The sequence below is a fragment of the Rhinolophus sinicus genome, chromosome X (genome assembly GCF_036562045.2).
Source record: "Rhinolophus sinicus isolate RSC01 chromosome X, ASM3656204v1, whole genome shotgun sequence".
Lineage (NCBI taxonomy): Eukaryota > Metazoa > Chordata > Mammalia > Chiroptera > Rhinolophidae > Rhinolophus > Rhinolophus sinicus.
Window position 1 is genome coordinate 40475497 of NC_133768.1, and position 24688 is coordinate 40500184.

The 24688-nt window shown below is 41.6% G+C and overlaps 2 protein-coding genes across 2 annotated transcripts in view; one reads left to right on the top strand and one right to left on the bottom strand.

Moving 5' to 3' along the window:
* The first annotated feature begins 3554 nt into the window (after nt 1-3554).
* CCNB3 (cyclin B3) lies at nt 3555-12180 on the top strand. Its single transcript, XM_074323729.1, has 5 exons — nt 3555-4111; nt 7345-7500; nt 8122-8271; nt 11522-11652; nt 11875-12180. The coding sequence occupies exons 1-5, from the start codon at nt 3974-3976 to the stop codon at nt 11945-11947; spliced, it is 648 nt and encodes a 215-aa protein (XP_074179830.1). The 5' UTR covers nt 3555-3973; the 3' UTR covers nt 11948-12180.
* Nucleotides 12181-19357: 7177 nt separating this feature from the next.
* The window catches only part of DGKK (diacylglycerol kinase kappa), a 137450-nt gene continuing 132119 nt past the window's right edge, over nt 19358-24688 (bottom strand). The window contains exons 27-28 of the mRNA XM_019718795.2: nt 24020-24143; nt 19358-22945 (exon numbers count right to left, since the gene is read on the bottom strand). Of these exons, the coding sequence (XP_019574354.2) occupies nt 22866-22945; nt 24020-24143 (204 nt within the window). The 3' untranslated portion in view covers nt 19358-22865. The remainder of the gene's footprint in view (nt 22946-24019; nt 24144-24688) is intronic.

Below are 24688 nucleotides of genomic sequence, written 5' to 3' on the forward strand. Positions count from 1 at the left end.
AATTTTACATTGTATTGTTGTTTCCTTTGAGTGCTAGGGGAAGAGTCACGTTAACTTTTCATATTAAAAAATTGTCATCCATTTCATGACCTTGCAAAACTCTTGTTTTTAATCTTCTCTTTTATGACATAAACATTTCTGGTACATAGCCCTTTCCTTTGAATATGCTGTAGTAAATGCAACTAAAAATCACAAAGACTGATCCTTTTCAATATTTCGGCAAAATGTTTAAAATGTATTACCAGTTTCATTGCTTTTTATACCATTGATATTTGTCTCCATTAAATAATTCGTAATAAATTATAATATTTGCCTAAATTTCTGCAGGAAAATGCACAGCAGAATATATTCAAAGCTCTCTATGGTCATGCTTTATTGCCCTTGTTTCTAATTTTTGCTATTTAGCTCTTGCTCTAGTAAAATAGAGAAATAAAATGACTTCTACCAAAGTATTTCTTTCACAATGTTCCAATCTGCAAATTAGAATAGTTTGGTTATAATACCTTAGATTATAATCTGTAGTATCTTGGTTTAATTTAGTAGAAATCAAGAGATACCTGTGTTAGTCATTATTAATTAGAAGTTAAGAAAATGCATACCACAGTGAAGAAAAATTTAAAGTGGCAATCTATGCTGAAATAATCTAAACTATCAGTTCACACACTTCTTGAGATGGACCCCAAAGAACTTTGGATTATATGGGTTATACCTATCAATAATTGCTGTATTAGAAATTAAATCTGAAAAATTTTAAACATTAATATATGAATTCGGACAGTAGTATTTCCTTAAAGATTACTAGAAAATTGGAATTTGAAATTCTCAGTGTAATTTTTGTAATCTGTTACTATCTTGCACTTGGGATGGACTTTTGCTCCTGCATGATTTTGTACATCACACATTGGTCATTTGCAAAAAAATGTTCACAGAATTAGGCAGAACCCCCAAATTTGATAAATTTCATTATGTAATGTAAAAAAATGTTAATATCCCCACTGATCTCATTGGAAAAGCCTTTATGTAGGGGAAGCTATCACATGTATGGTGACATGTACAAGTTTTCGAAAATTACAATTTTTCTTGAAAGCTTAAATTTTATCAATGGCTAAAAATATTCTCAATTGTTTCCCTTTGAAATGAAGGTTCACTGTTAATGTTTGAGAATATATCTGCCACATAACCACATGTGAATAATTATAGCCTCATGGTTAGTCATTCCCTGAAGTAAAAATTGTGTTTCATGAAAAAAAAGTGGATAGTGCAGCTAGAAATTCAAATAATTGCAAAAAGATTTCTCCTCAAGACAACGAACGTGCTTCAGTATATGTTCCCTTTAGATTCTGAAAGAAAATAATATGCATTGTATTTGACAGCTTGGTAAAATTGGTAATGAGATTAAATTTTAGGAGGTAGTTTTTTGATACATTGTCTAGGTATGAAGTCTCATTCTTTTTTGTGTGTTTCTTAAATATAATTTATTTAACTAAGTTTATAATTTAGTGTTTAACCGCAGCTCACAAAGTTTCCTAAAGTTTTGTTTTAATAATTTTTTGATTTGCAAAGTACTTTTTTTAACCACATTCATATCTGAAAATTAAAAGAAAAAATAAGCACATTTTCCATGGGACAGCTAAGAAATTTAATTAGTACAGAAGATTTCTTTGTTGAGCAAGGAAGCCCGGTAAGGGCTGACGTGATCTCAGGAGATGTTTCTTTTCTTTCGTATTCTTACTGTTGAAGATCCCTGCTCTTGTCTTTTTTAAAAATAATTTTTATTAAATTCATTGAGATGACATTGGTTAGTAAAATTATATAGGTTTCAAGTGTACAATTTTGTAATACATCATCTGTATATCACATTGTGTGCTCACCACCCAGAGTCAGTTCTCCTTCCATCACATCTATTTGACCCCCTTTACCCTCATCTCCCACCCCCCGCCCCCCGCCCCCCTTACTCTCTGGTAACCACTAACCTGTTGTCTGTGTCTATGAGTTTTTGTTCATTTGTTTGTCATTTTCATTTGTTGCTTTCAGTTTTATATCCCACTTATGAGTGAAATCATATGGTTCTGTTTTTCAAATACAGTTGACGTACAATATACTGCATTAGTTTCAGGTGTATAACATAGTAATTAGACATATAACGTAACAAAATGATCACCTTGATAAATCTAGTACTCATCTGACACCCTACATAGTTATTACAATATTATTGACCAAGTTCCCTATGCTGTACTTTACATCTCCATGATAACCATATTGTCTAAGAAGAATGAAAATAGCCATATCTATTTCATTTGCAACATTTTCACATGTACTTATTTTATCTCTACAGAGTGAATCAAATGGGACTTAATGATAGTTCCCAGGAAAATATAATGTCTTTATAACATCATGGTTTTTTAGAAAATGCTATAAATAAATTTTTCTATACTTGATTCTTTCCAAGTTTATATATACTCGATTCCCTCCCAATTTACAAGTGTTTTACGGTATCTGTCCTAAAAGGTCCAGCTACAATGTGCTTTCTTTACAAAGTATTCCCTATGTCTACAACCAGCAGTAATTCCTCCTTCCTCTTAATTCACATAGCTCCATGTTCATGACCTCTATTTTGGCGCTTTTCAGTCTATTTTTTAGAATAATTAATATTATAAAGGAAGAATTTTCTGTTGAAACTATTCACAGAGAGATTGGGCTGTATCAGCAGGTTCTGTGGCAGGAACTGACCACCTTTCTTGGTGGAGATATTAAAGAAAGGATTCAAGCATTGGTTGAGGTGTTGGACTAACACAGATTTTATTGTTCTCCAATCCTAAGAGCCTAAGGGGTTGTGAGGAAGAAGCATCACTGAGGATTGGGTAGGAGCCCTGTGTACAGTGCACATAGTGCCTGCACACGGCCTCCAGCCAAAGCCAAAGTGGGCAACGGAATCCAGCTCATACTCTGTTTGTCAAGCTGTGCATTCTGACCGTGGGGCTGCCATGCCCTGAGGCAGGGGCACCTTTTGTTGATTCATATAAAGGTACTGTCTACTTGATAAGGTGTGTGCCTGCAGGGTGGCGTTCACCCACAGAAGGTACCTTCTCTCTAATGTTCACAAAAATGCCATATAGGCGAGCACTAACTCTGGGGATGCTGCTATAGGAGATGGTTTCTTGGAATTGGTGAAGGCAAGACAAGAATAAATAAAAGGGAAGGAGGGTTATACTACTACCATATTTCCTGAAAATAAGACCTAGCCGGACCATCAGCTCTGATGCATCTTTTGGAGCAAAAATTAATATAAGACCCAGTATTATATTGTATATATTATAGTGTATTAAAGACCCGGGCTTACAGTAAAATAAGACCGGGTCTCATATTAATTTTTGCTCCAAAAGACACATTAGAGCTGATGGTCCGGCTAGGTCTTATTTTCAGGGAAACAGTAATGCTTCATCTCATTCTGGCTTCTCCAGCCCCTCAGCTCACTTCCAAAGGGTACTATTGGTGCTTGTTCCCAGTCCATACATTCTAACAGCATAGCTAGTTGGGATGATAAATTAATGGATGAATAAACTGGTAAATAAGTGTCTATTTCAGAGGTAGATAGACATGCTCTCGTTTGGGAGTTCAGTGTATAAGGTAATAGCAAATGGGGAAAGGAAGAATCTAAGTACGTATTGGAGATCAAGGGGGGAGGGCGTTCACTCCAGGCGTTCATAGACAAGGCAGAGTCTTTCTCTCTGATTTGTATGACTGGTCACCTACCCAGATGTGTAGGGATAGATACTGCCAGTCCTCAAAGGCACTGGAGATACCCTCAGGCACCTACCTGAAGTAGTTCCCACATTTATAGCAGAGTCGCACCTGGCCAGGTCTGGTAGCTCTGCTTTTCTCAGTGCTGCAGATCAGGTAGTCGCATTTATCTGGATGTGATTTTGGAGCTGGACAATATGCAGATTTTTGCTCTGTTTGTGTATTCCTCCAGATGACCTTTGAGGTGAGTCACGAGACCCTCTATTTGGCAGTGAAGCTGGTGGATCACTACCTTATGGAGGTAATATGCAAGAGGGACAAGCTACAACTCATTGGTTCCACTGCTTTTCTGATTGCAGCAAAATTTGAGGTGAGCCTGAGTCCACAGAACCTGGAAAGAACTAATCAATCAGATTTGCTCAACCCAGATACATATATATATGTCTATGTATATGTGTGTATATGTAGGCATGTGTATGTATATATGCATGTGTACCGTGTATGTATGTGTGTATGTGTATATGTGTATACATATATACACATGTGTGTATACGTTTGCATATATTTGTACCTGTGTGTGTGTTTACAATTATACACACACACAAATAATTTTTTCTACCAATTTTTTGTCTGTTCTCCCCAGCAGGGCAGCCGGTGTTGGGTGTTGATGGTGGTATGTTTGTTTCTTGGCATCAACAAGGTTCTTCCATTTCCTCTAAGATGTGTATATGTGGGCATGTGCCTAATTAAATGGGTCATTCTTTTTCAAGCTTCCTTTTGGTCCATGATTCTCTGTCCTCCACCCTTTCCTTTTTCCACCAATCCATCTCCATCTCGTGGAATGTTGTACTGCACGTATAAGAAAGCATTTCCAAACTTGGGTGCTGGAGACATTTAAGAGAAATGGCCTGGGATACATGATAACGAGTCGGGTGAAAGAGTTATTTTTCAAGTGGCAGTATAAGAACAAGTAGCTGGTCACTCCTTCATAACCACAATCCATCTAACTCATTTCTCTGATTCTTTCCTCTTCTTTCGATGCTAAATGATCTTGTTTAACTCTCATTTTATAGGCTGGTTGTGTGAAATCGTAGGGTTTAGGAGCAGAGAGGTAGCCAGTTTTACTGAGTTCAAAGAGCTTTAGAACTGTGGGTTTGTATTTGTGCTCCCTCCCGTACTTCCTCCCTCCCCAGCTCTATCCCTAACTGGCTTCTTGCCTTCCTCCCTCCTTTGCTCATTCACTCCCTACCTTGGTCAGTATCTCCCTCCCTAACTCTAACCCTCCCTCCTTTGCTCCTTACTTGCCTCCTCCTCTCCCTCTCTTGCCACCCTTGCCCTTGCTTCACTTCCGCCCCCACTTCACTCCTGCCCTCCCTTCACTTACACCCTCATTCCCTAGGAACCTTCCTCCCTCCAACCCTCTTTCAATCCATCCGTTGATCCCTCCATCCCTGCTTTGTGTACTGGCTCACTCCATACTGGGCTCCTTCCCTCTGTGGCTCTTTCCCTCCCTCCCTTTCTGGGTCCCTCTCTTGCTCACTGCCTTACTTCCTCACTTGCTCCCTCATTTTATCCCTTGCTCCATCCCTCCCTCGCTCACTGGTTCCCTCCCTCTCTCCCTCCCTCTGTTCCTTCCACCTTTGTTCATCCCTCACTCCTGTGTCTCCCTCCCTTCCTCCATCCCACCTACCGTCCCCTCCATCCCATCCTCCCACTTTCCCTTCTTGCCTCCCTCCCTTCCTTTCTCTCCCCTTCCCTTGCTGACTCTCTTCTGTCCTCCCCTTGCTAAGTCTCTCCCCTCCATCCCACCCTCTCTCCCTTGCTTGTCTTTCCCTCCCCCACCTTGTTTCTCTTATGCCTTGCTCCCTCCCCCCTCTGATCTCCCCTTCTCTCCCTCCTCCCCACTTTTCTGCTAATTCCTTCTCTCCTTTCCTCTCTTTCCCCTTCCCTCCCTACTTCCCACCCTTGATCCCTAGTCTTCGCTTGCTCCCTGTCCCTTTTCTCTCTCCTTCCCTCCCTCCCGCCCTCGCTCTCTCCCTCACTGTTTCCCTCTCTGGCTCACTTCCTTCCCTATTTACTCCCCTGGTTCCCTTCCCCCCCTCCCTGCTTCCTCTCTGCTTCCTCCCTGCTAGCTCCCTGTCTTGCTTACTTCCTTATTCATTCCCTCCCAGCCACTCTTGCTTACTTTACTCCCTTCTATCCTCCTTTCATCCCTTGCTTCCTAGCCTCCTCCTTCCTGTTCTCCCTCTCTCCCCTCGTCTTGCCTCATTCCCTCCCTTGCTTCCTCCTTACTGCTTCCCTCTCTGGCTCATTTCCTCCCTGCTCACTCACTCCCTGGTTCTTTCCCTTGTTTCCCCTCCCTGTCTCCCTCCCTCCTTCTCTCCCTCCTTTTCTTCCTCCTCCCTTTCCCTACCGAGGACCCTTCTTATGGCTTGAGCAAATACTTCATGCCTCAGCCTCAAGGGGGTTAAAAAAAGCAGCTGGGGTCCCTAGAGTGCAGGAGGGAGGAGGAGAGTACCGGGGGCACTTCTTAGCAAATCTTGAAACCGGGAACACCACTCTTTTGGTTGCCAGGACAAAGGGCCCCTACTAAGTTTTTTGGAGAAGGGGTGTTTTCCCCTCACAAGATTGAGAAGTACAGAAAGACTTTTGCAGGGGGAGGTGTGGAGGTAGTATGAAAATAAAAGGAAGGAAGGAGCCTGTAATGAATAGAGCAATGGAAAGGAGAGTTTCTTGCCCTGGTCCTAACTACTAGGTTGCTGTGTGAACTTGAACAAGTCACTTCCTCTCTCTCGGCCTCAAGTTCCTTGTCTGAAAAACCAGAAGGTTGGTCTAGTTTGTGATCTGAAAACAGAAACAGAGAAAGGTGTGGGAGAATGCTGGGGTGGCCATGCAGATGTAGTAAGAGAAACACTCCAGGGCTCTTCCTGCCTCCTACTCCTCTCCCCAGAACCAGTTTTCAGCCTTCAGAGGGCCTGGCATAGTAAGGTGACCTGGGCGAGTTCTGCTGACCCTTGGCCTGGCCAGGATCTTCCCAGTCTAGCCCCCATGCACGGCCTCCCACCCCCTGCAGGCCTCAGTCTCCACTTAGGCTCCCTCTGTGCCTGGCTGCCTCTCTCTCACTGCCTGTTTCCCCCGGCAGTGCTCCCTCCCAAACTTTGTTTATTCTTTAGACTAGGACACAAGTGAGGGCCTCTTTCCCATCTGTACTTCCCCTTTTTTGGTCTCCTTCCGCCCTTCCCCCCAGAACAGGCCTTACATTTCCTTTTCCTGTCTCTCACTTACTAGAAGTGTGATCACTGATCCCAGTCCTGGTGCCATTGTTTGCTTTTCTATGGCTGTAAGAATCCATCCTAAGAGGCTGCAGCCTTTCTCCAGTGGTGCAGTTTTTAGGCAGATCTCTCCTGTCTCTCAGATTGTTTTTTGCAGATGGGTCACTGAAATCAACCAGAAGCTGGCTCTCAGGGCTGAGCAGAAGGTTTATGGCAGGAAATGTTATTGCCTCCTGTCCTTCACCCCTCTCCTCCTCTTCATTTCATCTCCAAGCAGATAGGAGTGGACGGTCTTTGCCTGGTTGTGACTGCCTCTCCTCTCCACCTGTAGGAACCCTACCCACCTTGTGTGGATGACTTCCTGTATATCTGTGATGACATTTATCAGCGAAAGGAGATGCTCGCCATTGAAATTAGCATCCTGCAAACCCTCAAATTCGATATCAACATTCCTGTAGCCTATCATTTTCTGCGCAGATATGCTGTGGTAAGATAAAGGCGGCACATGTCCATTCTCCCACTGCTGGGTTAGTCCCCTCCATACCCAGAGTGACTGTGTGAATGGCAGGGAAAGGGAAAGGCAAAGGGATAACTGGGGGCAGGGGAATTGCTTCTACAGTCCACCCCCTAGAAGGGCAATCTTTATGAAGTGTGGGAGGAAGAAATTGCAGGTTTCCACAGTGTGCTTAAAGTTTTGAGGTGAGGGCAGAGTAGGGGAGGGAGAGAAGATTCTTTTATCAGGAAGGGACACATGGGAAGTTTGAGGGAGATGCTGGAAAAGTTTTCCTTCACCTGATTATTGGTTAAGGGGTGGGGGAGATGTCACTTTATAATTACTCGTTGTATTCTACAAGTGGGTGTTGTGTACTTTTCCTCTATGTGTGTGCTAGAGGTTATAATTGTTAAAAAAGACAAACAAGAAAGGGGAAGGAGTGCTTTTGGAGCATGGAACACCCCCTAGGCTGGACCCAGGTGCAAAGTTGCGTGGCATCAGGCAGAAAGCCATTTAGGCGTGAGGTGGTATAAGTGGAGAGAGTGGGTCCAGGGGTCTGCTGCTTGGTGCTGGCGTTCTAAATTGTTTGCTGAGCTAGTCTTCTTGTGACTTTAGTGTCTCCGTGCTGACATGAACATACTGACCCTGTCCCGCTTCGTCTGCGAGATGACCCTGCAGGAATACGACTATATCCATGAGAGGGCTTCCAAGCTAGCTGCTGGCTGCTTTCTCTTGGCCCTCTACATGAAGAAGCTCGGACACTGGGTAAACATTTGCTCTGGGGCAAGGGGTAGGGATTCCGAAGCACAGGGTCAGCTCCGGAGGCAGGAGGAAGGTGTACATTAGGGCTGTGGGGGATTCAGTGACATCACTGCCATATACCCACAGTGACGGATTCTTTGACATCTCGACATAATAGGAGCCCAGCTGCCTAAAGGGTCTCTACAGCAATTGTTTTAAAGAATTGCATTTCATTTTTCTTAGTCATGGTACCCTTCATTCCAAAGAACGCTTACCTGAAAGCCTGATATTGCAAAACAGACTAATGTGAAATGACTCTGATTGCAGCAGGGGGTAGGTAGGGTGGGCCCAATTCTTACCTGACCCCATTTCTCCTCTGCCCCTCACAGTCCCCTCGGCGAGGTTGTCCCCTGAGGGAGCTTGTTGGAACAGGGTTTGAAAGGCACTGACCCAGAGAACAGAAGAGTGAAAGCAACTACCCATGTGTATAACAGGGGACCCACATGTACACTGTAGTGCTCTTCTCTGAAGAGGAAGGTCCCTGAGCCTCCTTCCCCAAAACAAATAAAACCCATATTTGATGGTTTCTCTGTTTTATGAAAAATTGAATGAAAGCAACTGCAGAGAACTGTGAATTTTTACTGATGTGTAACATGCAATCCAAGTACAAAGAGTATGCTTGCAAGTGACCATACTCTTCCCAGCCACTCCTGAGCACCCCCAACCTACAAATCCTAGAGCAACTACTGATGGGAAAGCCTCTGTGTACTGAGAAAGAACCCTGTAAACAGTTATGTTTCTATAGGTTGAGTGCTTAAATAGTGATCTCAGCACTTTGTTTAATCTTCACAAGAACACTGTAAGATCAGTATTATCCCTACTTTAGAGATAAGAAATAACTACCCATGTTTTGCTAATGAGTGGCACAGCCTTGGGTGGTGCACGGTCAGTACTGTATAATCAGAATGGATGTGGCCATAGCTCTGGAGCCACGTTCTGGGAGGCCCCACGCTGAGCCAGGCTTTGACCCTTGGATCCTGGGGAAGTCTGGTAGGTCCTGAGGAGCTCAGGGCAGCAACATGCTTGCCAACCAGTATAGAAATATTTCAGTGTTTTAACCCTTGGCATGGCTGTACCAGTGAGTATTAGGTAAATGTCAGCCCTGATCTGAACCCTGGTAGTACAGCTCCATAGTCCTCTATGCTATATACCCTGCTTCTATAGATAAGAAGGCTTCATAGAGGAGGTGACTTTTGAGTTGGATCTTGAAAGGAACGTGTGAGAGGAGACAATCTAGGTAGACAGATAATTGAAAAGGGATGAAGCTCAATAATTGAAAAGGTGTGAAGGAAGTGAGAAAAGAGTGTGATGTATTTGGGGCAGAAGAAGATATTTCCTGTGGATAGAGCAGAGGCTATGTGAATAGAGAATGGTGAGAGATGAGGCCAGAATGGTAGGCTGCGGTCAGATTGTAAGAGCCCTTTGATGCCATGCTGAGAGACCCATTTTATGCTGAGGCATTGGAAGTTTTCTAGGCAGGGGAGTGACATACTCACATTAGTGTGTTTTGGAAACAGTATTGGTATAGCAGTATAGAAGGTGTATACTACCGTGTTTCTCCGAAAATAAGACCTAGCTGGACCATCAGGTTTAATGCGTCTTTTGGAGCAAAAATTAATATAAGACCCTGTCTTATTTTCCTATAGGACGGGGTCTTATATAATATAATATTATATAATATAATATGATATAATATAATATAATATAATACTGGGTATAATATAATATAATATGTAATATAATAATACCAGGTCTTATATTAATTTTTGCTCCAAAAGAAGCATTAGATTGTCTGGCTAGGTCTTATTTTTGGAAAACACGGTAGATGAGAGTGTAAAAGTGGCAACACCAGCGAGTAAGTTTTGGTAATAGTCAAGGTAAAGCACTGGGGTCCCAACCAATGCAGTGACAGTGGGGCCATGATCTTATTTAGTACACCGAATATAATGTGTGAGTCCCCTGCTCACTATGCCAATGACTGCCCTTTGCTTGTGACAGTGGTTTCCAAACATTATTCAGTAGAGCCCTGGGATTCCTGCAGTAGGGTCTCAGGGCCCATGTAAAAGGTAAAGGGATCCAAATTGGTGGGCTTGTTTGCCCTCACCCCCAATTCCAGGTAAGATATTTGGGCTTCCAGGTAAGCTGTTTAAAAAAAAAAAAAAAAAAAAGGAGTTCAGGTAAAATAATTAAAGATATTTTTAGAAAAACCACTGCCTTATAGAATAAATCTTCCTTTCTCTACCTGTGGAGCTGCCACTTGACTTTCGACACTCATTGCAGATGTGCCCTCCTCTGTGACGCTTTCTGTGACTCTGCTGGCCAAAGATCATGGGTCCTGCCCTGCTCCTCCAGTGTCCCAGGCTCACTTCCATCGTAGCACTTCCCACACATTTTGTAATTCTCTGTGTGCACATCTCTGCTCCACTACACTACAGACTCCTGAAGGGCTTTAGTCATGCATATATTCCCAGCATCCTATACAGGGCTGGGTAATATCCTTAGCCCTAGCCATCACTTTTTAGGCACTTACTATGCACTGGACTCTGTTTCATGTGTTTTGCATATAGTAACTCATTTAATACTATCATTTAATTACTGTAATGATCCCTGTTTGGCAGATTGAGAAACTGAGGCACCAAAAGGTTAATAAAGAACTGGTTTAAGGCCATGCTGTTAGTGAAACTAGAATTTGAACCCAAGCAGTTTGCCTCCAGAATTTTTGCTCGTAAATACTCTGCTATTTTACTTGCCACAGAACCGGCATCCTTGAACTTGAATGAGAAAATGAATGCATGGAATGATAGCTGTTAGAGCCAGAGCAGAGGAACAGCCTTAAGTTCCTGTTGGCTGTTGAGTTGGGCCCTCAATTTTAATCAGAGGTTTGCCTGGCCATTGGCTCTTGACCTGAGAGTGAGTAAATTACAAAGTCAGTCCTGTTCCTTAGGTGGATTTCAGCATGCCTGAATACCTATGGGCAGGGCTAGCACCCAACTGGTCCCTATGGATATAGCCATACCACTTGTTTGTGGCTGGACCCTGTTCTTCTAGGTAGTACCCTATAATTATCAGTCAGTGTTTGTGTCATGTGAGTCTGAAATGTTTTTGACTGGCTTCCCTTTCTATATCAAGGATAGGAAGTTTGGATTTGGGATAGCAGGGACAGAGGAAGGGTCTGCTTCCTGTCGTAAAAGTCACTATTCATTGCTTCTCCCAGGCTCCCACCCTGGAGTGTTACAGTGGCTACAAGACCTCTGATCTTCACCCCTTGGTCAAGCAGCTGAACAACATGCTGACTTCACGTTCTTCCAATAAGCTCAAGACTGTGCATTCCAAGTATTCTCACCAGTAAGTGCCAAGCTCCAGGTAAAGTTGGGTTTGTGCTCAGTCATGGGGAGGCCCAGACTAGCTTCACTTAAGGGAAAAGAAAGGTTCACGTACTGTTTTCCCTTACTGTCTGCTCCAGGGTTAAAGCAAGATAAGGAACCAAGGGCCTTAGGTCCCACTTATTCCATGGAGCCCGCTTCCTTGGCCTATTTTACACTGAGCACACACCTCTTCCTTTTGCAGGGTCTTCTTTGAAGTCACCAAAATCCCCCCCTTGGACATGTTGGAGCTGGAGGAGATTATGAACTCCTGCTAATTCTGAGACTGAGGGCCTGGACCTCTGGCAGCAGTCACCAAGGCCAGGCGTGCATTTAAATAGGCTATATTTATTCTGTCCTTTAATTTGTCTTTTTATCACTTTTCTTCATTTTTAGTCTTTGTTTGACTTTTCCCAAACTGTTAATGTTATAAATATTTAAGTTTTTTTATGAAAGAAAAAAAATGTTGTATTTGTTTTGAGAATTAATAAAAAAATATTTGTTGTTCAAAGTGGCTCACCTCCCCTCTTACTGCTCAGGAACCCCATGCACAGCCCAAGGATTTTTTTCCCCCTGCCTGCTAAAGACTGCCTCAGGGTGTAGCTTATCTGGTTCCCTTTTCAGTTTGGAAGCTTTCTCTTCACCGGAAGAGGAATTGAGCTACGTATGAATTGATGGATGTGTCTGTAGAAAGAGGTTTCTTGGGAGGGCGCGCGGTTTGGGGGATGTCCAGTTCAGGGAGAGCAACCTCTACCTGACAGGCAGGCCTCAGGGTTCAGATTTGAACCAGTACCCTTTGGTCCCTGTCTCAGGTTTGCTGTCTTTATTTCTTCCTAGATGACGAAAAGATGGAGATCACAATTTTCACCCAAATGTAGCACTAGTTTCATAGTTAGGCAGCTTTCTGGAGTCTAAATTTGAAAAAACTGCTTGGAGTGGCGTGCTGAAATCACTTTTAGTCTTTATCTTCTGTCAAGAGGAGAAATTTCCACCTGTAAAATCAGTGTGGTGTGCCATGAATGCAAGTATCAACCATTTGCTCAATCTTTCATGCATAAAGCCTTAAGGAGATTTTACATATATATAGTCTTTGGGGTGATGTGTCTGGGACAGCTGTCTCCATTGTTCCCACAAGAGTTGAACATCCTTTGCTAGTTGATGAGGAGCCACTGCCTTAATCTTGCCTTTAGGACCTCTGGGTCCTCCCCATAATCTAACCACTGAAGCAAGTAATGTCTGTCATAGCAGTATGCCTCTGGGGCTCTGTTCTGGTACTGTGGCTGGCAACTGTTCTGATTGGTCTGTGGCCATTTGTTCCCACTTGCCAAGTGTTTTGAATATCAGTCTTCGGGGTAGATATCTGGTGGAGGGGGCAGTCAATGGAGATGTTACGGGGAAAATACCTCCCCGATTCTTGGCCCAGACTCCCCATGCTAGTTTGGTCATATCACCTTTTCTGATGGGTTTGGGATAGGAGGGAGAGCATGCCATGTCTCTACTTAGATGTCTTAGTGCTTTCTTACCCTTTCTGTCAATATCCCATTTTCCCTCCCAACTTGGCTTTGTCTTGGTGACCAGATATCATTAAGTTTCTTCCTGCCACATTCCACTGCTTTGCAAGATGACTAAAAGGGACAGCCAGAGAGGTTCAAGCTGCTTGGTCATGACTGAGCGGGCACAGCCAACATTACATAAATCTGCTAAAAGCACTGGGCTGGAATCCATCTCGCAAATCTCCAGCCTCATTAAAAAGTGTCTGGTACCTGCTTTTTTGATTCTGGAGCTTCATCAGATTAAATTATTTCCCCCCTTTATTCCAATTCTGTTGTTCTTTAGAGGTGCTAATGGGACCATAAATCATTTTTGTTGTCGTTGCATATGTCTCAGATTTATTTTACATTGATCACTGCTTCAAAATCAAGAGAGCTATTAGGCCTGTATTTTATTATTTAATGCCTTGTTAAAGAAGCACATTTATTCCATTATCAAGAATTTGTTTTTATATTTTGATGACTCTAGTTCAATATCACTGATTTTCTTTGTAACCTTATATATTTTAACAGTTTTAGTGGGATATAACTCACATATCATACAATTTATCCATTTAAAGTGTACAATTCAATCGTTTTTAGTGTAGCCAGTTATATATCTATTGCCACAATCTAATTTTGAAACATCTTTATCACCCCCAAAAGAAACCCCATACCCGTTAGCAGTCAATCCCCATTCCACCCTATCCCCCACCCCTCAGCCCAAAGCAAACACTAATTTACTTTCTGTCTCTATAGCTTTGTCCTAGACATTTTATAGAAATGGAATCATTAAGTGTGTGGCCTTTTGTGTTTGGTTTCTTTGGCTTAGCATAATGTTTTCCAGCTTTTTCCGTGTTATAGCACGTGTCGGACTTCATTTTCTTTTATTGCTGAATAATATTCCATTGGATGGCTATGCCACATTTTGTTTATTCAGTCATCAGTTGATGGAAATTTGGACTGTTTCTACTTTTTGGCCATTATTAATAATATTGCTATGAACACTCGCATACAAGTTTTGTGTGTACATGTTTCATTTGTGTATATACTTATGAGTGGAATTGCTGGATCATGCACTATTTTACATTCCCACCAGCTACATATGAGGGTTCCAATTTCTCCACATCTCCTCTAACATTTGTTATTATTTATCATTTAATTATAGCCATCGACATGAGTGTGAAGTGGTATCTTATTGTGATTTTGATTTGCATTTCCCTGATGGTTAATAATGTTGAGCGTTGTTGTTTTTTTCCACATGTTTATTTGCCATTTGTGTATCCTCTTTGGAGAAATGTCTATTCAAACTCTGCCAATTTTTAATTGGGTCATTTGTTTCTTTATTGCTGAGTGGTAAGAGTTCTTTATATATTCTGGATCATATATGATTGCAAATATTTTCTTTGATTCTATGGAGTGTCTTTTCACTTTCTTATTAAGTGTTATTTGAAGCATAAAAGTTTTTAATTTGAAGTCCAATTTATCTATTTTTTGGATATTTTTGCTTTTGTGTCATAGCTAAGAAACCAATGCCTAATCCAAGATCAGGACGACTTACCTCCATGTTTTATTCTGGTATTTTTATAGTTTTAGCTCTTACATGTATGCCTTAAATCTATTTTGAATTCATTTTTATATGTGGTACATGTAGATACCCTGCTGCCCCAGCACCATTTGTTGAAAAAATCTTGGTGCCCTTCTTGAAAATTAATTGAGTGTAAATGTGATAGCTCATTTCTGTACTCTCAGTTTTATTCCATTTACCTATATGTGTATCCTTATGCTAGTAACACACCACTTTGATTACTGTAGGTTTGTAGTCAGGTTTGAAATCAGGAAATGTAAGTTCTCCAACTTTTTTCCTCCTTTTCAAGATGGTTTGAATATTCTGGGTCCCTCACATTTCTATATGATTTTTAGCATCAGTTTGTCAATTTCTGAAAAAATAGAAAGCTGGATTTTGTTAGAGATTGCATTGAATTTGTAGGTCAATTTGGGGAGTATTGACATCTTAACCATATTAAATCTTCTAATCGTGTTTTGTGCTTGTCTCAGCCTGCTGATTACTAGTGTTGTGGCTGGACCGGCCCTTATGTTTCTTAGTATGATTGCAAGACACCTTTGGCAATAACCATCAGGAAACTCTGAAAGAGACAAGGTGTAGTACTTTGAAAGAGTCAATGTCTAGAGGTCCTAGACATTACACAGCACATCTGATTGCAGGCTAACCACTTAGTGACATACACACACATACTCCAGACAGATCTGAATAACATTACAAAGGCTTTGAAAACTGAACTGACATTGGACCATCAGCCCATGGAATGAAGACTGGTGGCCTGAAAATCAGATTGACCACTAAAGCAAAACTATAAATGCTTTCCATACACATTAAGCAACCAGTTTTATAATGTCATATGAAGGTCAGACAATGAAGTTTGTGAACTCATCCTAGAAAAAGTGCTACATACCTCATTGCTGAATATCACTATGGTCACCTTCGAAGTACTCCCCTTGGGAAGCTATGCACCGACACCAGTGCCTAGTCCACCCTTCAGAGCAATTTTGGAACTCTTTTTCTGGAATGGCCATCAGAGCTGTCCTCATGGTACCCTCGATGCCCTAAATGTCATCAAAATGTCTTCCTTTCACTATTTCCTTTATCTTTGGGTAAAGAAAGAAGTCATTGGGGGCCAGATCAGGTGAATAGGGAGGGTGTTCCAATACAGTTATTTGTTTATTGGCTAAAAACTCCCTCACAGACAGTGCCGTGTGACCTAGTGCATTGTTGTGATGCAAGAGCCATGAATTGTTGGCGAAAATTTCAGGTCGTCTAACTTTTTCACACAGCCTTTTCAGCATTTCAAATAGTAAACTTGGTTTACTGTCCCGTTGGTACAAATTCATAATGAATACTTCTGATATCAAAAAAGTTAGCAACATCGTTGCAACAAGTTTGCAAACTTAACTGTCACCTCATATTCTAAATGTCCACTGTATCAACCATATTCACAGTTTAAAGAAGAAAAATCACTTGTCAACTGATGTAGAAAAAGCATCTGACAGAATTCAACATTCATCCATGATAAAAATGATCAACAAACAAATAATATATGGAAACTTCCTCAACCTGATAAAATTTTTGTCTCCAAAAATCTACATGTAATATCATATTTAATGGTGAAAGACTGAACACTTTCCCTTAAGATTAGGAAAAAGGCAAGGATGTCTATTCTTCATCAGTCCTATTAACATTATACTAGAAGTCGTATCCAGTACAATGAGATAAGAAAGAGAAATAAAAATACAGATTGCAAAGGAAGAAATAAAATTGACTTAAAAATGATTTTTGCAGGTGGCATGATTATATGTACAGAAAATCTCAAAGAACCTACAACAAAACTCCTAGAACCAGTATGTTTGTTTAGCAAGGTCACAGAACACAAGATCAACACACAAAAAAATCAATCACATTATATCCTGGCAATGCACAAAGATATTCAAACTTTAAAATACCGTTCATAATAGCTCCCCAAAATGAAATCTAATAAAACATTCACGAAATCTGTGTAGTGGAAACTACAAAATGCTGATGAAATAAATCATATAAATTTGAAATACATGGTGTTCATGAAGTAGAAATGTCAACTGAGTAAAAATGTCACTTCTCAAATTGATCTGTATATTTAACTCAATACTTGTCAAAATTCTAGCAGGATTTTTTTTTTTTTTGGTAGATACAGACAAACTGATTCTGGAATTTACATGGGCAAATGAGCTAAAATAGCTAAGACCATTCTGAAAAAGAATAAAGTTGGAGGACTCACACCACCCAATTTGAAGACTTACTATAAAGTTACAGTAATGAATATGGTGTGGTATTGGGGAAGAGAAAGACGTAGAACAATGTAACGGAATAGAGTCCAGAAATAGACCCACACAATTATGACTGATTTTGGAGAAAGGTGCAAAAGCAAGTCAGTGATAAAAGCAGTCTTTTGAATACGTGGTGTTGGGACAATTGGATATCTGTATGCCAAAAAATGATCCTTCATCTAAACCTCATTTGTTATACAAAAATTCAAAATGAATCATAGATGTAAAATTAAAACAGACTATAAAACTTTTGGATATCAACATAAGAGAAAATCTTTGTGACCTGGGGTTAAATCAGGGTTCCTGAGCAGCAAGCAACACTATTGACATTTTGGCCAGATAATTCTTTGTTGTGGGAACTTTACATTGTAGGATATTTAGCAGTATCCCTGGCCTTTACCCATTAGATACCAGTAGCACCCCCTACCCCCCACCCAGCTGTAACAACCAAAAATGTGTCCAGATAGTCACCTGTGGTTGGAATCAACTGAGTTAGAGGAAGAATTCTTAGATATGACACAAAAAGCACAATCCATAGATGAAAAATTAAGAATTGTTCTTTATAAAAATATAAAACTTTTCTTCTGGAAGATATGTTGAAAGAATGAAAAGATAAACTACAGACCAGCAGAAGATATTTGTAAATTATGTATCTGGCAAAGAACTTTGATCCAGGGTATATAAAGAATTCTGAAAACCCAACAATAAGTCAATGAAAAACAATTACGAAAAGGGAAAAGAATTTGAACAGACTCTTCTCCAAAGAGGACTTAAGTATGATAAATAAGCACATAAAAAGATGTTGAACATCATTAGCTCTTAGGGAAAATGTCATGATAAGATGCCATTAAGCACCTATTAGAATGGCTAAAATAAAAATGAATTCCCAGAGCTGGTGAAGATGTGGAGCAAGTGGAACTCTCATATATTGCTGGTTTGGATGCAAAAATAGTACAGCCACTTTGGAAAACAGTTTGGAAGTTTCTTACCAAGTTAAACGTGTTTCCCATGTAACCCAGCATTTATCCTAGAGAAGTGAATACAGTAACCTGTATATGAATATTTATAGCAGTTCTCTTCATAATTGCCAAAAACTGGAAACAACCAAAGGTTCCTTCAGTGGGTGAATGGATACACAAACTGGCACATCCACACGATAGAATGCCATTCAGCAAAAAAAAGGAACATTATTGATTCACATGACAACTTGAATCTGGAAGGCTGAGTTAAAGAAGCTTGTCTCAAAAGGTTACATATTCTTTAACATACTTGAAAGGAAGAAAAAAACTATTGTGATGGACAATAGGTCAGTGTTAGCGCTGGGGTTAAGTGTGGCTCTGAAGGAATGATACGAAGGCGATTTATGGAACCGTAAAAATTTCTATGTCATGGTAGTGGTGGTGGTTACTCGAACATCTACATGTGTTAAAATTCACTGAATTTTACACCAAAAAAGGGCAATTTTATTCTATTGTAATTTAAAAACCAGACTTCAATTCTGATGGTACTTCCCTCGCCTACAGGATGTATTCTAAACTTAACATGAATTACAGAGCCCACCCTGGTGGTAGCTTCTCTGCAACAGGGCTGTTTCCCTCATAAAGCCTAAGACTAGTTTTTATGAGGATAGACTGAAATGTGGTCCTGAAGGTCACAACTGTTTTTCTCCCTAAGTAAGAGACAAGTTTTAGTATTGGAAAGTCAAGGATTTAGAAGATCTGAGCATTTATGGAATCCTGGTCTAGTACAGGCTCAGGTCCCTACCTATTAAATGTGACTAATAAATGGCTCCCCCAGGGTCACTGTTAGTGGGCCAGAAATTGAACCACCTTCAATCCCAGGCCTCACCAATTTTGCATCTGAACAGAACTTTCCTTCCCACCTCAAACCCTTCTGGAGGGGTGAGGAGTATCTCATGTATGTTAGGTGGGCAGATTGTGTTGTCAAAAGTTTTTCAAGGTGCTTTTTGCACTTATGTATCTATTTAGCAGTCTGGGCTATATTCCTCTACCTCACTTCACCTCCCCAGTAACTAATTCATTTCATTGAAATCTGGATCCTACAGAGAATTGGCTTCTAGAACTATGAAAGTAGAAGGCATTTATCCATAGGATTGTCCCAAATTGCAGCTAGATTTTAGAACTTTTTGTGGCAGCCATTTTCGCGCTATGCCGTCCTCCCAAGCCCATCCCGCATTTCCACCATCATTCAACTCCCCCCATGCTGAAGTAAATGAGACACTGGTGTGGATTATGTTTATCCATTTATTAAAATATTTTAAGAAGCAAAACTTTATTAACTTTGAGGACTGGCGTTCCATTTGGGGGTGGGGAGGAGGAATAGGCACCCTTTGCGGACCTTTTGTTTCTAATTTATTCTGTTACCCCATAACTACCCCAGCTTCCTCCCCCAACCAGCCCCTGGCCCTGCTGCTTATTTGCAGAGGACTCTGAGGGAAAAAAACACATAGTACAGAAAACAACATGGATTACAGTTTAGCAGACAAATAGACAAATGCAGTTCTACAAACAATATGGCCAACCAAAGTCCTTTACAGGATGGAATGATGCTAATGGGTTTGGTTGCTTTGGTGTTAGTTTCCATCTCTGATGAAACTAAAATTATTCTACTTGTTTCCTGAGGGAAGATTATGTTGACCCCGACTGTTTCTTCTGATCAACCTTTAACCTAATATTCAGTTGAATTTCTCTTCTTTATTCTTCCCCCGCCCTTGGACACAGCAAGATCCTTTTTGGAGAAAGGACTCATAGCTGCTGACCTGTCGTATTGACACCAGAAGCAATTGGTGGCAATCCAAGTCTCTTGGTGTTCTGCTTCCCCACTGTTCTGGCCAGGAATTGCCCACTCAATCAATCCCTCAGGAAGTGCTACCAAAGATGCAACCAAACCCTAGAACTTTGGCTCTTAATGGCATCGGAACATAATTGAGATGGATATTTGGTGTCTGCTCCCACCACCCGAGCAGTTGTATTATTGCAAGTAGTAAATAATGAAGTCCTGAAAGGAGCTTATGCATCCAGAGGCTAAATAAGCCAACTCCCTTGAGAAAGAAATCACCACTTCTTGCTTTGTTTTCAAGCCAGTGCATGCAAGAACAGGTGCTCAGCAAGCTGTCTTCCTTTTGGGGAAGCAACTGGTAACTAAGCCATTTAGGAGGTAATCAAGTGACTTAGCAAGCTACACCTGCTCCTGGGCCCCATCACCTGTCGGTTCTGCTCCAAGAGTTGACTCCATCCCCAAATTCTTGTGGTTTTGTTCAATATCATTCTGGGTCAGAGTGGGAGGACAGGATGGGTGAAAGGGAATCCAGATGGCACAACAGAGCAACAGTAGCATTACAGTGTACAAAGACGTATAGTAAGTCAGCAAAATAAGCACAAAAGATGTAAGCACAGTTTACTATCATCAGTGATAAAAATAATTACAAGACCCAGCCCTGCTTAGGCACTGCCAAGATAAGGCTACCCTCTCCCAGGACTTCCTTTTGTTTCCTTAAATTTGCTCATTTGGAAATTTTCCATTTTGGAAAAGGCTCTTCTGAGAAAAATGCAACTTGGTTCCCAACTCTGTGAGTGATGTGTGTGCAGGTGTTAATGTGTGCAGCCACAGAGGAGCCAAGTCAGGCTGCAAGGGGGACCTTGCTGATTTGATCTAATACCTCCGCCTGGGAAGAAAGAGTGATACCAAGAAAGACAAAGACACAGCAACAGCACTTTCCCCACTCAAATATGTACAGTAAGTTCACATATGCTGATGCTTAAATAAGTTTTAAATGTTTGTCTTTTTCCATTAACGTTCTTCTGAAGTTGTAGAGCTAGAACTTTTTAGTTTGTTGGGCACAGAAATCAGACATTTGGGGACAATCCCCTTGGTAGTCTTTTTCTCCTCACCCCTGCAGAGGTGGAACACAGGTGGCTGGTTTAAGTGGGCAAGGCTGGTGGAGTTCCAGAGTTGAGAACCAGTGCGTGGAATCTGGATTGTGCACCTCAATGAACTAGCTGTTGGACTGAGTCAGGTAACTGAGCACGCTGTTTGAGAAGTGAGGAGAGGCCAGTTATCTGGCTTTCTTTTGACAAGTGGGAAGGGACACTTACCTAAAATACGAGCTGAGGGTGGGGTGGGGATACAAGGCAGACCAGAGAGAACCTCTCTGGACACTGGAGTTTGAACAGATTTGCCTGACTGGGAGTGGGCGTTGAAAAAAATGCTCATTGGGATTGAGGGCAATTTTGGCCTAATTTGTTTTCATGAGAAATTTGGAAGAACCATGGGAGAAGCAGAGGCTTTTAGCCTCCATTTTCCCAGGCCCATGTTCTTTCTGGTTACTCTGAATGCCCCTCCGTACTCAAGGGAAAGAGTAAGATGGGAAATTCAAAAATGATTTCAGGACAGACCCAACAGCCTGTCCAGAAAATGCAGGCCAAGATGGAGCTTGTGGGGAAGGGCCAACGCTGTTACTTGATTGTCAGGCAGTCCCTAGCTTAGGCATCTAAGTCACAGCTCAAGGCCTGTTTGCTCCATATACTCTTTTTAGTGGAGAAGAGGAAAGCACAGGTCAGGACAGCTGCTGATGTAGAATCCAGGACAAATAGAACAAAAAAGGCAGCATGCTAGCTTGGTCCCCTTCTCTAGGGCACTGGTGTTTTTGTTCCCCTTTCCGTGGCCTGGCTCAGAATTTTAAGGGGGCGTCAGAATCAGCTAGGCTATAGGTAGATCCCAGCCACTTCAAAGACGCTAAAAATGCACCAAAAGATTAGAAGTTCCACCAAGAACTAGGGCAGTTGGTAGAGGCATATATGTGTGTGTAGGGTAATGGGGGTTGGGGATGGGATCAGAGTGAGGAGGGATTCCTTGGTTAGCACAATAAATTATAGGGTCACTTAGAGGTCGAGTTGTATTTTCAGCTCTTAAAAATATATATATATATATAATATATATAGAATATATACATCTTTATGTCTCTATACACAATCTATACTGCAGCACAGCGGCAAAACATTTAGATAAAAAATCCAGCAAAAATGCAGGCAAACACTCCATGGAAGCAGGAAGGCTAGGATCAAGGCAGTAGGAGGGTAGCCTGTATGGTTGCCATAGGGGTGAGTTCAAACCAATGGGCTCACCCAGCCACCAGAGCACCACCTGGACATGTGCAAAAACATACGTGCACACATGGAAAAACAAAAATCTGCAGAAAGAGCAGTCATCACATCTACAAAGAAAGATTTCATATGATCACTGTAACAGGCAAGTGGACAACCCCCCAGGACCTCGTTCTCATGGTAATGAGCCAACTAGAAGAGACCTCCTGAAGTTGCACCTGGCAGGGATTGGGGGAGAAACACAACCGAGCCTGGTTATCCTGACCTCTCTCCTCATCTCCCTGAGAGTATTTCTTTCTTTCATTCATTCCCTAGCATCAACAGTTTCTCTGCTAGTCAGAGAAAACCACTGAATCCTTTGTAGATACCAGGCCATTCAAAAATTGCTTATCCCAATTAAATACTGTAGTTGCCCAAGGTGCACAAAGAGAAGGAGAACTGAACAAGACAACTCGAAACAAGAATCTTTGGCCAATGAGATGACATAGACCTCTAAGGAGACCTGATTGAGTCCAGGAAAAATGTATTAGTGTAAAGAATTAGGGGATCTTTCTTGGTGGTGCTCATGTTTGTTCTGAAATTATTTAGTCTAGCCTGTATTAAGGTTTTGAGAGTTTTTTAGTAGAATGCTAAACATTGTGAACTGTACTTCCAGCTTTCAAGGGCTATAATTGAGATATTGATGATGTTGTAGAATCATCATCTTTTGCTTCATCCACACGGTTTCTGCGATGCCACAAATTTCCTTCAGAGAAAAAACAAGTATAGAAATAATGAGGTTAGCACATTGCCAAATGCCCAAATGTATGGACCCTAAAGAGAGCAAACAAAGGCTGTTAGGAGACAGACTGGTTTATTTCTATTGTTCCAACCATCTCTGAACCCTCCAAACAAAAATGGGATGAGTTCTCAGAATCTGATAACCCATGGAACAGCTATTGACCCCTTCAAAAGCTTCAGAAAGACTCTCATACACCATGGCCTCCCAACTGGCAGATTCTCAAGGAATCAAACCCGCTGGACCAGACTTGAGAAAACACAGCTTGGTCAAGGGGATTCTCCCTTGACATTTGTGCAAACTCTCACTTCCTCAAAAATAAAACAAACTGCCACCCTCCATCCCTTTCCCCCCATGTCCACTGTTGCTATCTCTCTCAAGCTTCCAGGTTGTCTAGACCCTAAATTTAGGAGAGACCATTGACATCAGAATTGGCATAACTGACATCTCTAAGAGAACCTTCTTTTGAGCCCCACTGACATCAATAATGCATTAAATCCAATTGTGAAAAAGAGATAGAACTAAAATTCGAATAATGCAACATAGAAATTTTGTATTGCCTGGGCCTTACTGTAACATAGGGAATAAATATGTTTAGATAGGTCATGGAACCTGTTCCTGACCCTGCAGGTGCCTATCAGTGACACTGCCAACCCATCTCAAAGAATACTGCTTTCTGGAGCAAGGACCAAACTCTTGTATTTGACTAGGAGACAGATCTAAGTATGACTATTTTGCCATACTTTCAACCAGGAACAGGAATGGGTCAAGCAGAAAAGTAACTGCTTGTCATCATTTTTCTCTTCAGTTCTCTATATCACAGAGACCACACAGCAAGGTTCCTTCTCAGGTTCTCCCCCTGCCACTTTCTAACTCACATCTTGTCCAAGAGACTGCTTAGCATTACCTAAAGTTGGCTCCCAGCCAGCCTCCTCCTCCATCACCACCATCCATACCTATAAACATTTCTAAATGGAGCTTTAGGTCCTTGGGAGGTACCAGGGCTGCCGGGGAACCCCCAAGCCTGTCGGGGAGACTTACCAATAAAACCCTGGACTCCTTGGCCTGATTTAGGCTTGTCTTCCTCTTCTAGCTTCTTCTTCCTCAATTTGGGGAATTTAATTTTCAATCTGAGGCTTCTATTGTCAGTGTCTGAAGATTTGTCCTGGGTAACCATAGCAAGAGGAAGGTCAAAATGTTAGTTGCCTAACATTCAGAAACAGTTCCTGGAGGCCTAGCAAGACAATGAACAAAGATTGCTTCAGAAAGCAGCTGGATCTGCTATCTATCCAGGTGTGGGTGGCATTCCTACCCACTAGTCTCATGCCCTAGGAAGGCACCATTTTTTTTTTAACCAAGATCCTACTCTGTGTCAGGTGCCTGGCTAGATGCCTTAAATGCTGTCATAGGAGCCCCCAACAATCTTCCAAGGTGGCTATCATATAAATAAGGAAGGAGAGGCTCGGAGAGGTAAAATATGTCACCTGAGGTCATGCAACTAGGGATTGGTAGGATGAGATTGCTAAGGCCACTGCTAGCTCACGTGGCATCTCTGCATGAATTAGAAAAACCACCCCTTCCTTTAGACATGGTTTGGTGAGCCCCAACTCATTCCCTTGCCCAAATACCTTCCTATAGGGAAGAACTAGGCCACCTGCTTCCCTGTATGGAATACAAAAAGTGTTCTCTACACATAGCTCTTAATTATCA

Coding starts and splice junctions, on each gene's coding strand:
- CCNB3 (XM_074323729.1), top strand. CDS start 3,974: ATGACCTTTGAGGTGAGTCACGAGACCCTCTATTTGGCAGTGAAGCTG. Junction 7,501..8,121: donor TTCTGCGCAGATATGCTGTG/GTAAGATAAAGG, acceptor TTGTGACTTTAG/TGTCTCCGTGCTGACATGAA. Junction 11,653..11,874: donor CATTCCAAGTATTCTCACCA/GTAAGTGCCAAG, acceptor TTCCTTTTGCAG/GGTCTTCTTTGAAGTCACCA.